The following is a 17268-nucleotide window of genomic DNA, read 5'->3' as shown; positions in this document are numbered from 1 at the left end:
GTTCTTCAGCATTATCTAATTTACCAGATGCCCTACACTTTCTATACTATTTGTCTATAAACAGGGAAAGACAGCTGTTTACTGAAGCAGTTTTTAAAAATTTCTGAAAGATGTAGTTAGGTAAAGAAATGAAAAATATAACCTGAACATTTAAGGGACAGAAATGACAACATTCATGTATGCAACACAAAGTTATGCAAATAATAATTTTAAAAAATCTAAGCAAAATGAAAAGCTGAAAGTAAATGTCCTTCATCTTGAATCTCACTAAAAGAAATCATATCTTTAAATTAAGAAAATGGATTGGAGTCTGAATTTAGCATATTCACATTCATAGCATGAGTGTTTGGTGATAACAAAAATGACTGGCAGCTGCAATGAAGCAAATCAAAACAATACCAATAAAATGTCACACCTGGACAGAAGCAGGATGCATGGGTAAAATAGTACTGGTTGGGGTGTTATCTGCAAAACTGACCCAGTTTTCTTGATGGGGTGGCGGAGAATGGCCAGACCACATTGGATCACCAGTATTACAGGAGCCTGAAATCAGAAAGCAGTCCAGTATCAAGATTGCCACACAATCTCTTCAAGGAAAGTATGACTTGAAAAGACAGGATGCTTACCTGTAGCAATACTTCAGGTGGCCATCTATGCATTCTCACTAATGGGTTTTATGCCTTGGCAGAACACAATCTTGGAAAGTTCTACAACTAGGCATGAAACACTCCTCCCCCCCTCCCCAACAGAGATTGACTAGACTGCATATGCTTGAGGAGGAGTTGCACCTTTCCCACTAAGTTCCTTCCAAACTTTTGAGGACACTGCTGTTAACCAGAATGCCTGCAGTGGGGAAGGAGGACAGATTGTGTAAATGCACAGATAGCCACTCAAAGTACAACAGGTAAGCAGCTTGTGTTTACTTCTTCATGGTCTCTGTGCATCACACTGATGGGTTTAAGCTGGCCTACCTGGAAATGGGTACAAGTACTGTTAATGGAAAAATGAACTAAAGAACAGCCTGTCCAAAGGAAGCATCTCCACACAGTTGTGTTGAGCGCATAACACTACAAACACAGGGGGTTGCACTCATGTAGCCATTCAATAGAAGTCAAAGAGCAAAATTATTTTAACAAATGCCTGGGATACTGCCACAAATTTGACTGAGATTGCTCCTACTGAAGTTGTAATGCCATGTCATAACACAGTTCAATAGTATGTAAGGTCCAAATACATAGGCTGCATAAGACTAGAAAAGCATGGGACATGAAAGATGTGTATTTAACATATAATGCTGAAGCTCACGTGACAGCAGGTGAATGGAGTGGTCTCTGTGCATCATCAGTGGGATTAGAAAACTGAGTCAACAAGGATTACATTTACACAAAAATCTGAAACCAGAAATTTATATCTGGACTGGCAAACCATCCCATATTGAGTCTGCCATGAAAACGCTAGAGGACGTCACCCCAAGGGTCAGACATGACCTGGTGCTTGCACAAGGGATACCTTTATATCTGGACATGGAGTAACTTTATCTCAATGAAACAGGAAAAAGGGTGGGCTGGCCCCAAGGACACCCATTTCGGAGGCTCTTTTAGAAGAGCAAACAACTATGAGCACAGAGGTTTCAAACTAGAGCAGACTGAGATTGCATGTCACTAGAGATTGAAGCAGTTTTGACATGAGTTGACATGTTTTGACATGAGTTGAGTAAAGATGAAATGGAGATCCCACTGACGCACAGGTGGCTGTGTGTGTGTGAGTTACATCAGCTCCCTAAGAACAGATTCACTGAGAGGAACAGTAAAAACGTAACTGCACCAGCCCATAGAATTGTAGGTGAAACAGGTATCCTTAGTAGAGTACAGCAAGGATTCACCTTTGTGCTGAATTACGAACATGTAGATTCTCTTCCGTTTGTAGTCACTGGAGTTCCGGTAAAAGGATTTCTGGGATCCAGAAGGACATTCACTAAAATGTATAGTAAGGTTTCCATGTCTGGATCCTTCAGGCTACCAAGTCTAACAAATCTGGGTGTAGACCCCTATGACACTGCTGTGACAGAATCAGTCAAAAGGCAAATGTAAATACCCCTGGCCATCTTGAGAATTTCTGTGAGCCAAGGCTGATGCAATCAGCCAGTCATCAATGTACAGGAAAGCAGTTATTCTCAAGCAAGCTGTACCCGAGGCTATGCACTAGACTAGGCGATGACCCTTGGAAAAAAAGGGCTGACAGAAACTGGAGAAACAAGAACCTGACTGTTTCTGACAGAAGTAGGTATTCTTGACAAATGAATGATTTGTTCCTTGCAAACATGCATTTCAGGCAGCCCAGCAGAAAACTGTATATTGGACATCACCAGACAGCCAATAGAGAAATCATCAAATAGTATAACAGGAAACAGAAAATTGAGAAGTTCCAAAACAAGACCAGGAGCTGACTGTGGTACAGACTGTGAATTGTTAATAGTGCAAATTAGAATAAATCTAAAGAAAAACACATTAATAGCTCCCAAATACAATCTAAGCAACTATCCTGAAGAGTTTAAAGACCACAAAGAACAGATTTATAATTTTGGACATGAAACTGAGGAACCATGGGTAGAAACCAGAGATATTATCAAAGACTATTTCTGTAACCAAAATAAATGAAAAGCCTCTATGACTGACTGACAGAAGTGAGAGAAACAGAATCATAAGCCAGAAGTTCCAGTGACTTGCATGTAAAGACAAAGAGAACTATTACAATAACTAGAGAAAAGAAACAGAAGATAACAATAAAAAGGAAGAATAAGAGATATGTTCCATGGGATCCAAGAAACCAAAGGAAAATTTAAATAACTGTTAGGTAAGCTACAGGATTAAATTGGAAATACATCAACTGAACAGGACAAAATAAAGAAAAGGTGGGAACAAATACACTGACAGGAGATGAAAAGTCGACAGTTTCCTTCCAAGAATAATCTTTTGATGAACTTAGAAAATGGAATGAAAGATGCACTAATAGCAACTTAGAGAAGCAAACTACCAGGAGTAGATGGGATACTGAGAGCTATTCTCAGCCACAGAAATGGAATCCATCAAAATCTTAACAATATGCCAACACATAAAGAAAACAATGGCCCTGGAATGGAAACACCTAATTCATATTTCAATTCTGAAAAAAGATAATGATTGCAGCAAATATAAGACCACTGCACTAATTTCTCATGTGAGTAAAGTTATGCTCAAAATCTCACAACAAAGATATATGTTACAATATATGTAATGAGAAATGCCAGATGTTCTAGCTGGATTTGGAAAGGAAGAGGCTTCACAAATAATATTGAAAAATTACACTGGTTTACTGGAGTATATGAGAATTTCAGAAGAAAATGAGGTAGTGTAACAGATTAGAGCACAGCTTTTGACTGCATGGATCATTAAAAGTTAATGTTAGTTTGTTTTTTTTAATGGATGTGCCAGAGCATCTGACTGTTTTGTACTATAGACATGAGGCTACTGTTAGGACATAACATGGAGAAATAGAATGGTTTCTCATTGGCAAAAATATCAGACAAGGATGGATCTTATCCCCCTGCCTCTTCAATCTATATAAAGAACATATCATAAGGAAAACAAGATTAGATTTAGATGAAGGTGCAGTGAAAACTGGTGGAAGGAACATTAACAATTTGAAATATGCAGATAACTGGCAGAAAATAATGAAGACTTGAAACAAAATAAATAGTGCTGCAGGTCAAAGCAGAATGAAGCAAATCACAGCATCAAGAAGACAAAAAACAATGACTACTGGGGAATTACCCAACTTTAAGGTTGACAATGAAGAAATTGAAATTGTTCAATATTTTCTGGTCCTTGGCTCCATTGTCAACCAAAAGGGAAACTGCAATCAAGAAATCAGAAGGAGACAGAGTTGGAAGAGTAGCTATGAAAGAACTAGAAAAAATCCTTAAGTGTAAGAATGTGTCACTTGCAAACATGATCAAGTTAATTATGTCATAATATTTTCTATTACTATGAATAGGTGTGAAAGTTGGACAATGAACAAAGCGGACTGCAAGAAAGTCGATTCATTTACAACTCTCCAGAGGAGAGTTTTATGGAAAATGTGGACCACTAATAAGACAAATAAGTGGATGCTAGATAAAACCAAGCCTGAACACTCCCTGGATGCTAAAATGACTCACTGGGAAAGAAAATAAAAGCTATGAAAAGTTAAAGGCATCAGGAAAAGAGGAAGGCTCAGCATGAAAAGGATTGACTTGATAAAGGGAGCCAGAGCCCCAGTCTGCAAGACCAGAGCAAGGTTGTTACTGACAGGATGTTTGGAAGGAAATTAATTTACAAGGTCACCATTAATCAATTCACAGGGTCATTTAACACACACTTTTGAAGTGTATGGATGCAAACTATTCTTCCCAAGAGAATAGAGGCAGAATGGTAGTTAGTGGTGTAATGAAATAATTGACACTACTGAAGTCTGTGACAGGTCAAGTCCTCCGTCTGTTTGGGATACAGTAAAAAGTCTCTGCCTCTCTGTGATCTGGTAAAAGGTCTTGACAGGATGGGAGGAGGATCAGAAGATTGAATATGGAAGAAAACTTAATATGGAAGAAAACTTGAATACGGAAGAAAACTTAACTCTACAGCATGCCCTAATCTATTATGAGTGCCCACTGTTCCAACCTGATGTCTTCCTTAGCTTGTAGGTGTGCTGCCACACTGGAGAGAGAAGGTGGAGAGGAACCTCCTGGGGGAGTGGCTAGAGAACTATTTCTTGTGGGTAGATTACTGTGATTTGCAGATGGAAAGGAGTACCTGTGCCCCAACTTGGAACCAGATGGTTTTATTTAGGACTTTATTTGGTTAAGTTTATCCTTAGTCCTGAATTGCGATTTTAAATCTAGGTTTTAATGTTTTAATGTATTTTATGTTTTATATATGTTGTAAGCTGCCTGAGTGCTGCAAGGAAGATAGGCAGCTAACAAATGTTTTAAATGTTTTAAATAAAATAAATAAATAAATCTTTCCTACTTGTAAGAATGGCCTGAATTACTGAACATTCTTCAAGGGAGAGTTCCAGTATTTTGAAGATTGCTGCCTGGATAATGGAGAAATATGGCCCATGGATTTGGCAGCAATGTAGAGGTCTGGGATACAGTTTAGGGTACCATAAAGACATAAAGAGCCCTGGTGGATATGACTATTACTCCATCTATTCAATAAAATCAGAATCCAGTTTCACCTTTAAGGCCACTCTTCCTCAGACTATGAACCATCACGACTGTCATGATGGTCAGTTCACCGTCTGAGGAAGAGTGTTTGCACTTGAAAGCTCATGCCTTTAATAAATCTTTGTTGGTCTTAAAGGTGCTACTGGACTCTGATTGTGCTACTTCAGACCAACACGGCTACTCATTTGAATCTATCCATCTATTCAAGCATGCTGTCTCTCAATGGTCAACCAATTATTGTTGAAAGACAATGTGAATTCCACAAGTAACAAAGCACTTATTTTTGTCTATACTGAATCTATTTGCCAAATAATTTCATAGGATAACCTTGAGTTTTAGTACTTGGACAAAGGAAAAGAGTTCTCTAATTATGCTATAATCCATGTTAGTACTAAAACCAATAATCAGAAGGAAGATCTTCTAATTCTTGCCCTAGCATCAGGTGTTTGAACAGTACAACCAGGCATGGTTGCAATCTGTAATAGCTGTAGCCATTTGCTTTGCATTTGTCTCTGCAACATGCTTAACCACGCACATTTGTGGCTTAGTCATCCTTAGGGCCTCAACATGAAAAGTGATTCAGGAAGGTGTTCTAAGGAAGGCGAAGAACTATTATCACGAGATGCCTGTCTAATCATTGGTTATCTTAAAAACCATGGCACCAGATATATACATAACAGCTGAAATCATCCAGCCACTTGCCTGCATTTGTGGATGGGGAACGAGTCTTTCCCAATGCAGCTTTCACCATCAATAAATAGGCAGATGCACAGAAAGGAAGACACAGTCACCAGTCTGAAGTTTATAAAGGTTTTCCATCTTCCAAAAAGTTTGTGGGTTGTAAGAGTTTCTCCCAGGAATTCTCGGACAGTTCCAGGACTCGACTGGGGGGAAGAACTATTGGGGTGTGAAAATCAGAGTCCAAAACTCCCAAGGAGGGGGTCAGGTATGGTGGAAAGCTATTTTTCTACCTTGAATTCATGGCCAGTCTCCAGGCATAGAAATGGTTACATTAAAAAAAGACCAACTTCTGAGGATACCATGGTCAGAAAGGTCAATCCCCGAGGGTGAAGCAGACGCTTCATTCACATACTCCTCCAAAAGTGATAGTCTATGCCTTGGTCCTCTCCAGAGGGTTATGGTTGATCAGAGGAGCACTGCTTGTCTATATGAACCATAGGTTTCTCTCAGCAACTCATTCTTAACAATGCCTAGCTATCATTAAGTGACTGTTGTGCTCTCTGTGGAATTTAATAAACAGCTTTAGTCCTTTTTGCAAATAAATGTCTTCGCTCATTTTGTGCCCCTGGGAAGAACATTCCAGGTTTGTAACACATAGCAGCATTAGTATGGGTTTTTGGGCACTATCAATCTTGATCATGACTCAGGACCCTATCACTATGGAGGCTGATAACTAGATGAGTGGTAGGGAGGACAGCAGTACTTTATTAACTGCCGACCCATCTAGCCGAGTAATGCTGAATGTCAGCCCAATAGTGATGGTTCAAACATGCTCAGTTAGCTGAAGGGCCTTGGCAATAAGAATTCCAAGGCTGTGCCCTGGATGGGAAGATCCAGTAACGGGTAGTGTACTGAGTGATAGCATCTTCCTGGGGATACCTGGCTGCCTTAGTATCTTCTGATGAATCATCCAGCTGACTCTCAAAGAAAGAACAGTAGAAGAGCAAACCTTCTGATGGAAGAGAAACCTTGCCTTGGATGTCTTATATAATATGTTCAGGTTCCAGAAGGATATCCAGAGGCTGATCTGTGAGATTCAATGTGGGTAACATAAGAGGGGACAACAGCAGCCAAAGGAATAGACAGAGCACTGGCTTATTTTCTTCCTCTCCAGGTGCAAAGACATGACCTCAGCATGGAAGTGCCTTGTACTGGAGAAGGTGCTGTTGCAGGGGTACATGAAATTGGCACTGAGATGTCAGCTGATTGAAGGGGCCCTTCAATTTGGACGGTAAGTGTAACATCAAGTTGGGATTGGGCACTGACCTGGCAGGCAACAGTACTTGGTCCCCAAGCAGAAAATGGAGGCAAGATTGCCTTGCCTCTTTGGTGAATTTGAGACAATGTCTAGAAGTCTAAGTATTACAAGCTTCTCCAAGGTATAGCAAGCTCATGACCATCCACTAGTGGAGGTTTCTCCCCAAATCACTGGAGTTTTTAATGGAGGTAATTTTTAACTAAGCAATAGAGAAGAGTAATGGAAAAAGGCCAGGGGACCTCAATCAAGCAAAAACTCACACAATGTTAAAGCAGTTCCACAAGCAAGAAAGGCACAACTCAACCTTAAGCATGCATGGTCTATCACAACATCCTCCCATCCCAAGTACTTAATTTGTAACTCTAAAAATTTCTGAGACTGTGTTCTGTGCATGCACAAAACCCACTAATGGGATGCACAGAGACCACAAAGAAGTAAACCATCTAGGGCAAGGGTAGTCAAACTACGGCCCTCCAGATGTCCATGGACTACAATTCCCATGAGCCCCTGCCAGCATTCGCTGGCAGGGGCTCATGGGAATTGTGGTCCATGGACATCTGGAGGGCCGCAGTTTGACTACCACTGATCTAGGGACATGCAATTGCAACATAAAGACTTTTCTCGGTCAGGATCAAAAACAACAAAAAATTAAACTGGTCTTAAGGATTCACAGCATCTTTAGACTTGTATATCCCCAAGTAGTATTCCCACTCAAAACATTTGAAATAGAATGAAGCATATTCCAAGTGAAAACATGAAAAATCCCACTAGGTTACAGCAAAAATGCTATGAACATCTAACTACTGAAAATGCTGCAGTTTTGGATAGTAAGGCCCACGGATCTGACAAGGCCCTCCAGTGTGGTTTACCTCTGTGTCCATCGTCTTCTTTCTAATAGGCTGAGCAAACTATACCAAAGCAATGGAGTGGCAAGCTATTTTCACAACATTACAGTGGCACTACCCAGTACTTTGAACTTGTGGCACATCTGCCAGGAAGCCCAGTAATTCAGGTTTTTAATGTTTATGTTACAGGTGAAATAGTTTAGTAACTACGGTTACGGTTACAGAAACCAATAGGGAAAAAAGACCTCTTTTGAAAAAGATCAGACTAATGGGGACTGAGTTTGTTCCTGGATCAAAGAATGCTGAGAAAAGCTAAGTGTCTATGAAAGAGGGTGGGGGAAGGGGAAATTAGCCTGCTCACATCCTTGCAAACTTTAAAAATCCTTGAGCGTTTTCCAAATTGTTCTCTTCCTGTACTTCCTTATGAATCTCTAGATTTTTATAATACAGAACAACCTCTGTTTAAACTGTACTTAAGAGGCAGGAAGGTACAGTAGACCTATGTGACCTGCTACCAGCCTCACATCCCTCTTCCTTCCTGTTGCTTCCCTATCCTTTCCTCCCATCCATTTTGCCCCCTTAATTATGACTGTTGTTCAAAACTCAGCAGACTTTGAGGGCCTACTGAGGGAAGACGGGCTATCCTGTCAGGAGGATGTGATTGTATCAAACTGTTTAAGAAGAAGCAGAGTTGGTTCTCTACCAGGAGGAGGTCTTGACAGGATGGGAGGAGGATCAGAAGATTGAATATGGAAGAAAACTTAATATGGAAGAAAACTTGAATACGGAAGAAAACTTAACTCTACAGCATGCCCTAATCTATTATGAGTGCCCACTGTTCCAACCTGATGTCTTCCTTAGCTTGTAGGTGTGCTGCCACACTGGAGAGAGAAGGTGGAGAGGAACCTCCTGGGGGAGTGGCTAGAGAACTATTTCTTGTGGGTAGATTACTGTGATTTGCAGATGGAAAGGAGTACCTGTGCCCCAACTTGGAACCAGATGGTTTTATTTAGGACTTTATTTGGTTAAGTTTATCCTTAGTCCTGAATTGCGATTTTAAATCTAGGTTTTAATGTTTTAATGTATTTTATGTTTTATATATGTTGTAAGCTGCCTGAGTGCTGCAAGGAAGATAGGCAGCTAACAAATGTTTTAAATGTTTTAAATAAAATAAATAAATAAATCTTTCCTACTTGTAAGAATGGCCTGAATTACTGAACATTCTTCAAGGGAGAGTTCCAGTATTTTGAAGATTGCTGCCTGGATAATGGAGAAATATGGCCCATGGATTTGGCAGCAATGTAGAGGTCTGGGATACAGTTTAGGGTACCATAAAGACATAAAGAGCCCTGGTGGATATGACTATTACTCCATCTATTCAATAAAATCAGAATCCAGTTTCACCTTTAAGGCCACTCTTCCTCAGACTATGAACCATCACGACTGTCATGATGGTCAGTTCACCGTCTGAGGAAGAGTGTTTGCACTTGAAAGCTCATGCCTTTAATAAATCTTTGTTGGTCTTAAAGGTGCTACTGGACTCTGATTGTGCTACTTCAGACCAACACGGCTACTCATTTGAATCTATCCATCTATTCAAGCATGCTGTCTCTCAATGGTCAACCAATTATTGTTGAAAGACAATGTGAATTCCACAAGTAACAAAGCACTTATTTTTGTCTATACTGAATCTATTTGCCAAATAATTTCATAGGATAACCTTGAGTTTTAGTACTTGGACAAAGGAAAAGAGTTCTCTAATTATGCTATAATCCATGTTAGTACTAAAACCAATAATCAGAAGGAAGATCTTCTAATTCTTGCCCTAGCATCAGGTGTTTGAACAGTACAACCAGGCATGGTTGCAATCTGTAATAGCTGTAGCCATTTGCTTTGCATTTGTCTCTGCAACATGCTTAACCACGCACATTTGTGGCTTAGTCATCCTTAGGGCCTCAACATGAAAAGTGATTCAGGAAGGTGTTCTAAGGAAGGCGAAGAACTATTATCACGAGATGCCTGTCTAATCATTGGTTATCTTAAAAACCATGGCACCAGATATATACATAACAGCTGAAATCATCCAGCCACTTGCCTGCATTTGTGGATGGGGAACGAGTCTTTCCCAATGCAGCTTTCACCATCAATAAATAGGCAGATGCACAGAAAGGAAGACACAGTCACCAGTCTGAAGTTTATAAAGGTTTTCCATCTTCCAAAAAGTTTGTGGGTTGTAAGAGTTTCTCCCAGGAATTCTCGGACAGTTCCAGGACTCGACTGGGGGGAAGAACTATTGGGGTGTGAAAATCAGAGTCCAAAACTCCCAAGGAGGGGGTCAGGTATGGTGGAAAGCTATTTTTCTACCTTGAATTCATGGCCAGTCTCCAGGCATAGAAATGGTTACATTAAAAAAAGACCAACTTCTGAGGATACCATGGTCAGAAAGGTCAATCCCCGAGGGTGAAGCAGACGCTTCATTCACATACTCCTCCAAAAGTGATAGTCTATGCCTTGGTCCTCTCCAGAGGGTTATGGTTGATCAGAGGAGCACTGCTTGTCTATATGAACCATAGGTTTCTCTCAGCAACTCATTCTTAACAATGCCTAGCTATCATTAAGTGACTGTTGTGCTCTCTGTGGAATTTAATAAACAGCTTTAGTCCTTTTTGCAAATAAATGTCTTCGCTCATTTTGTGCCCCTGGGAAGAACATTCCAGGTTTGTAACACATAGCAGCATTAGTATGGGTTTTTGGGCACTATCAATCTTGATCATGACTCAGGACCCTATCACTATGGAGGCTGATAACTAGATGAGTGGTAGGGAGGACAGCAGTACTTTATTAACTGCCGACCCATCTAGCCGAGTAATGCTGAATGTCAGCCCAATAGTGATGGTTCAAACATGCTCAGTTAGCTGAAGGGCCTTGGCAATAAGAATTCCAAGGCTGTGCCCTGGATGGGAAGATCCAGTAACGGGTAGTGTACTGAGTGATAGCATCTTCCTGGGGATACCTGGCTGCCTTAGTATCTTCTGATGAATCATCCAGCTGACTCTCAAAGAAAGAACAGTAGAAGAGCAAACCTTCTGATGGAAGAGAAACCTTGCCTTGGATGTCTTATATAATATGTTCAGGTTCCAGAAGGATATCCAGAGGCTGATCTGTGAGATTCAATGTGGGTAACATAAGAGGGGACAACAGCAGCCAAAGGAATAGACAGAGCACTGGCTTATTTTCTTCCTCTCCAGGTGCAAAGACATGACCTCAGCATGGAAGTGCCTTGTACTGGAGAAGGTGCTGTTGCAGGGGTACATGAAATTGGCACTGAGATGTCAGCTGATTGAAGGGGCCCTTCAATTTGGACGGTAAGTGTAACATCAAGTTGGGATTGGGCACTGACCTGGCAGGCAACAGTACTTGGTCCCCAAGCAGAAAATGGAGGCAAGATTGCCTTGCCTCTTTGGTGAATTTGAGACAATGTCTAGAAGTCTAAGTATTACAAGCTTCTCCAAGGTATAGCAAGCTCATGACCATCCACTAGTGGAGGTTTCTCCCCAAATCACTGGAGTTTTTAATGGAGGTAATTTTTAACTAAGCAATAGAGAAGAGTAATGGAAAAAGGCCAGGGGACCTCAATCAAGCAAAAACTCACACAATGTTAAAGCAGTTCCACAAGCAAGAAAGGCACAACTCAACCTTAAGCATGCATGGTCTATCACAACATCCTCCCATCCCAAGTACTTAATTTGTAACTCTAAAAATTTCTGAGACTGTGTTCTGTGCATGCACAAAACCCACTAATGGGATGCACAGAGACCACAAAGAAGTAAACCATCTAGGGCAAGGGTAGTCAAACTACGGCCCTCCAGATGTCCATGGACTACAATTCCCATGAGCCCCTGCCAGCATTCGCTGGCAGGGGCTCATGGGAATTGTGGTCCATGGACATCTGGAGGGCCGCAGTTTGACTACCACTGATCTAGGGACATGCAATTGCAACATAAAGACTTTTCTCGGTCAGGATCAAAAACAACAAAAAATTAAACTGGTCTTAAGGATTCACAGCATCTTTAGACTTGTATATCCCCAAGTAGTATTCCCACTCAAAACATTTGAAATAGAATGAAGCATATTCCAAGTGAAAACATGAAAAATCCCACTAGGTTACAGCAAAAATGCTATGAACATCTAACTACTGAAAATGCTGCAGTTTTGGATAGTAAGGCCCACGGATCTGACAAGGCCCTCCAGTGTGGTTTACCTCTGTGTCCATCGTCTTCTTTCTAATAGGCTGAGCAAACTATACCAAAGCAATGGAGTGGCAAGCTATTTTCACAACATTACAGTGGCACTACCCAGTACTTTGAACTTGTGGCACATCTGCCAGGAAGCCCAGTAATTCAGGTTTTTAATGTTTATGTTACAGGTGAAATAGTTTAGTAACTACGGTTACGGTTACAGAAACCAATAGGGAAAAAAGACCTCTTTTGAAAAAGATCAGACTAATGGGGACTGAGTTTGTTCCTGGATCAAAGAATGCTGAGAAAAGCTAAGTGTCTATGAAAGAGGGTGGGGGAAGGGGAAATTAGCCTGCTCACATCCTTGCAAACTTTAAAAATCCTTGAGCGTTTTCCAAATTGTTCTCTTCCTGTACTTCCTTATGAATCTCTAGATTTTTATAATACAGAACAACCTCTGTTTAAACTGTACTTAAGAGGCAGGAAGGTACAGTAGACCTATGTGACCTGCTACCAGCCTCACATCCCTCTTCCTTCCTGTTGCTTCCCTATCCTTTCCTCCCATCCATTTTGCCCCCTTAATTATGACTGTTGTTCAAAACTCAGCAGACTTTGAGGGCCTACTGAGGGAAGACGGGCTATCCTGTCAGGAGGATGTGATTGTATCAAACTGTTTAAGAAGAAGCAGAGTTGGTTCTCTACCAGGAGGAGTCTTGAAGCAGCTTACAATCCCCTTTCCCTTTCCTCTCCCTGTGAGGGAGGTGAGGCTGAGAAAGCCCTGATATTACTACTTGGTCAGAACAGCTGGTTCCATGTGGAGGAGCAAGGAATCAAACCCAGCTCACTAGATTAGACATCTGTACTCCTAACCACTATACCAAACAAACACAACATAAAACTAAAATGAAAAAGAGCTGCTTTATACCCTACTTTTCACTACTTGAATGAGTCCCAAAAGTGTTTTATAAACATCTTTCCCTTCCTCTCTGCACAATAGATACCCTGTGAGCTAGGTGGGGCTGAGAGAACTCTGAGAGAACTGCTCTGCAAGAACAGCTCTAAGAGAACTGTGATGAGCCCAAGATCACTCAGCTGGTTGCATGTGGAGGACTGGAAAATCAAACCTGGTTCTCCAGAATAGAGTCCATTGCTCTTTAACTACTACACGACACTGTCTTTCAATGGGAAAGTAAGCAAGCTATGGATTTTCTTTAATACTTCTTTGTGCCTCCTAGGCCCATTATGCACGGCCGCCGAAACGGCGATTTCGGGTCACATGGAAAACGCGGAGGGGGAAGACGCGACGCATACCGGTTATACACGGGGCGGGGCGCGACGGCGGCAAAACCCAGAGTAACCGATTATGCACGCGCCGATCCGGGCGCCGCTTCTGGTTGCGCCCCGCTCACCCGGAAGCTGCGCTTTCTTCCGCGTTTCACTGACGTGGCTTTTTCGGCGGCATGCACCGAAGCTGCAGCCGGTTGCAGCCGGCTCCGTGCGTTATCCGTGATTTTAGTCGCCGCCATTCCACCCCGAATGTGCGCTAAAACCCCCGTGCATAATGGGTCCTAGTGAAGCCTAGTTGCTGACCACTGAAACTAGAAGCTATGAGAACATTTTCTGAGTTAAGCAGAGATTTAGGTAAGTGTTTTTATATCCTACAACATGCACAATCAAAGGCTAATAAGATCTGTACTCTGTCAAGACCAAGTATGAGCTCTACATGGCCTCTCTAAGGTTCATTCTGGTGGCAAGGAGGGGTATAGGTAGTACTGGAACCATGCAGAGACAGAAACACAGCAACAGCTGAAGGGGGAAGAATGGAGAAGGAAGAGGATAGAAATTAAGCAGGGAAGTTAAGAGTCCCAAGCAGGAACCAGAGAAGGATGGAGATCAGATTTCTACTACTCTGCTAATCCAGATGCCTGATTCCAGTGTTGTGAACCCATATGAATCCACAAGAGCACACAGAAACCTTTGAAATGTAGTATTACATGCAGAATCCTCAGCTTTCAAACAGTAAGTTATCCTTTTCAAATGATGTAGGTTTCTTCCTCTAAAAACTGCAAGGATAGATTTTAATAACATGAACAATAGCTGCTGAAATCTCAAATAGTTAAGTGAATAAATCTAAACATTAGCACTTGCAGGACGGGATTACCATGGTCCCAAATGGCCAAGTCAAAATATATCACTTAAGATCAAAAACTGTAGAATAATGGATAATAAGACAAATCACACAAATCAGTGTACAATTTCTAAAGGCTGCATAGCTCTTCTTCAAACAGAGTTTAATTAAGTACAGAATTTTACTCTTAAAAATGTAGAACACACATTGTCCTGTTTAACACTTGCTTCATTAGGAGCTCCTATTTCCTGCTAGGCCTTAAGAGGACTCTGAATGAATGTCATTAGGCTTGATGCCAATCAGCAAGAGGGCCTTGACTCCATATTACCAGATAATGTCCTGCACTGCAGTTAGCATACCCTGACCTGGATGGCCAAGTTCAGCCTGATTCCATCAGGTTTTGTTAGCATGTGGATGGGAGACTATTAAGGAAGTCCAGGATTGCTATGCAGAGGCCCGCCATGGCAAACCAGCTCTGTTCATCTCTTGCCTTGAAAACTCTATGCAGTTGTCATACATTGGTTGTGACTTGATGGCAATCACATCACCACCAGTGGTTAGGTGTCAAAAATACTATTGGTGAGAACAAAATGGATGAAAGGAGAAACCCTGTATGCCACCCTGAGGATAAAACTGGAGAAAATAAATATTACCACAGCAGTCCTTAGGACAGTGATTCTCAAACTTTAGCTACACTGTTTTGTTCTTCATTTTTTGTTGATCTTCCAAGCCCACTCCTATCCAATGTTCACTATATGTCAGATGGCTTCCTTTTAAACATCCATGTACATACCACCAAAGTCTTGTTCTTCTAGAGTAGCGATCCCCAACCTGTGGGCTGCGGACCACATGTGGTCGGTCGGTTAACTGGAGGTGGGCCGCAAAGGACGCCTCCCCCACCCGGCCCCCTTTACTTCATCCCCCCCAGCCCTTTACAACACACTTTGGGTGTCATTGTCTCCCATCACTCCCAGATGGGACTATCTCGTTGCAGAGAAACAAGCTCAGGATTCCCATTGATTTGTCATTGTCATGAGTTAAAATTTCCATGAAAATAAAATGTTCCGTATGTTCATTGTTGTGGCATGTCTGTATCTTACTTTGAAGGGATGTTTAAACATTACCATAGCGATCAGAGAGCATTAGGGCAGTGGTTGAGAGTAGAGGAGTAAACTACCCCCCCCCCACCGGGCCTCAGTAAAATTGTCAAGCGTTGAGTGGTCCCCGGTGATAAAAAGGTTGGAGACCACTGTTCTAGAGAGCTCAGAATAATACAATGACAATCACATTAACTACACTTAAACTTGCTTTTAAAGTGAAATTTTTATATTTGTACGTTGCCTGGCAGTCGGGTCCTATCTCAAACTGGTTCCACAGGACTACAACGCAGAAGTCACTGGCTCCATTCTAATCAGTATCACCACTTGAACGGAAGGAAGTTTGCACCACAGACAGCAAGACAGCAAGAAACTCAACAGAACTTATAAGCAGAGACCAGATGAACACCAGTGGGAAAGGGCCTTGAAAAGCTTTTAGAGCCCCCAACAGAAGTGGGAAAAAAGACCAACATCACACAAAACTGAACTTTCAGTGACCACCACTATCAATGGATGCAGACTGGTGTTTGAGCATGAACTGGAAAATTCTGGTTCAGCGCATTCCTGAACTGAACTCCTGAAACCAAGTGAACCCCCCCCCCCCAATAATGTTTTGTTTCTTTAAAATGTTGGGAAGGTTACAGCCATGTTTTACCATATTTTTCATACTTTTCTCTCATTGTTTAGCCTCTGAAAAGCTAAATTGTGTTCACATTGAATGCAATAGAAGTTACTGAACATGACGAAAATCAGTACCAACTTAAAAGTGTTAGCATGCAATAACCTATATGAAGCTCAAGATTTTCCTTTTTTTCAACGAGCCTTCAAGAGCATGATTTTCAAGTAAATAGCCCTCATCACCCTATGTCATTTCAGAGCCTCCCTAAACAATGAAAATGAAGTCTGGACTTTGTCAAATGCAAACATGACCAAGAAGACGGATGATTCAGTTTTACAACAGGTTAAGGTACTGGCCATCTTCATCATGAAAACTCTATGAGAAAGGCGGGGTTAGATGAGTCACAAATTGGGATCAAGATTGCAGGGAGAAATATCAACAACCTCAGATATGCAGATGATACCACTCTAATGGCAGAAAGTGAAGAGGAACTAAAGAGCCGGTTGATGCGGGTGAAGGAGGAGAGTGCAAAAGTTGGCTTGAAACTCAACAAAGAAAACAAAGATCATGGCATCCGGCTCTCTCAATTCCTGGCAAATAGATGGGGAAGAAATGGAGGTAGTGACATATTTTATTTTCCTGGGCTCCAAGATCACTGCAGATGGGGACTGCAGCAAATAAATTAAAAGACGCTTGCTCCTGGGGAGGAAAGCTATGGCAAATCTAGACAGCATCCTAAAAAGCAGAGACATCACCCTGCCAACAAAGGTGTGTCTAGTCAAGGCTATGATATTCCCAGTTGCAATGTATGGATGCGAAAGTTGGACCATAAGGAAGGCCGAGCGTCAAAGAATTGAGGCTTTTGAACTCCGGCGCTGGAGAAGACTCTTGTGAGTCCCTTGGACTGCAAGGCAAACAAATCGGTCAGTCCTAGAGGAGATCAGCCTTGACTGCTCCTTAGCAGGCCAGATCCTGAAGATGAAACTCAAATACTTTGGCCACCTCATGAGGAGGAAGGACTCCCTGGAGAAGAGCCTAATGCTGGGAGCGACTGAGGGCAAAAGAAGAAGGGGACGACAGAGAATGAGGGGGCTGGATGG

General features: G+C 41.7%; 1 protein-coding gene and 1 long non-coding RNA gene across 6 annotated transcripts in view; both read right to left on the bottom strand.

Annotated features, from left to right (window-relative positions):
- REPS1 (RALBP1 associated Eps domain containing 1) overlaps positions 1–17268 on the bottom strand; it is a 70323-nt gene that overhangs the window by 32938 nt on the left and 20117 nt on the right. For 4 of the 5 annotated variants that reach the window (XM_077351352.1, XM_077351370.1, XM_077351380.1 and 1 more), the window contains exon 5: positions 416–543. In XM_077351352.1, the coding sequence (XP_077207467.1) occupies positions 416–543 (128 nt within the window). The remainder of the gene's footprint in view (positions 1–415; positions 544–17268) is intronic. The other variant, XM_077351360.1, reaches the window with a different exon arrangement.
- On the bottom strand, positions 550–15337 carry LOC143844378 (uncharacterized). The gene is made up of 3 exons (XR_013233961.1): positions 12074–15337; positions 7837–11949; positions 550–7712 (listed from the first exon to the last, which is right to left on the bottom strand). It is a non-coding gene; the product is annotated as an uncharacterized LOC143844378 (long non-coding RNA).

This window comes from Paroedura picta, chromosome 1, assembly GCF_049243985.1.
Source record: "Paroedura picta isolate Pp20150507F chromosome 1, Ppicta_v3.0, whole genome shotgun sequence".
In the NCBI taxonomy this organism is placed as follows: domain Eukaryota; kingdom Metazoa; phylum Chordata; class Lepidosauria; order Squamata; family Gekkonidae; genus Paroedura; species Paroedura picta.
This window is presented reverse-complemented; position numbering and strand designations above follow the sequence as displayed.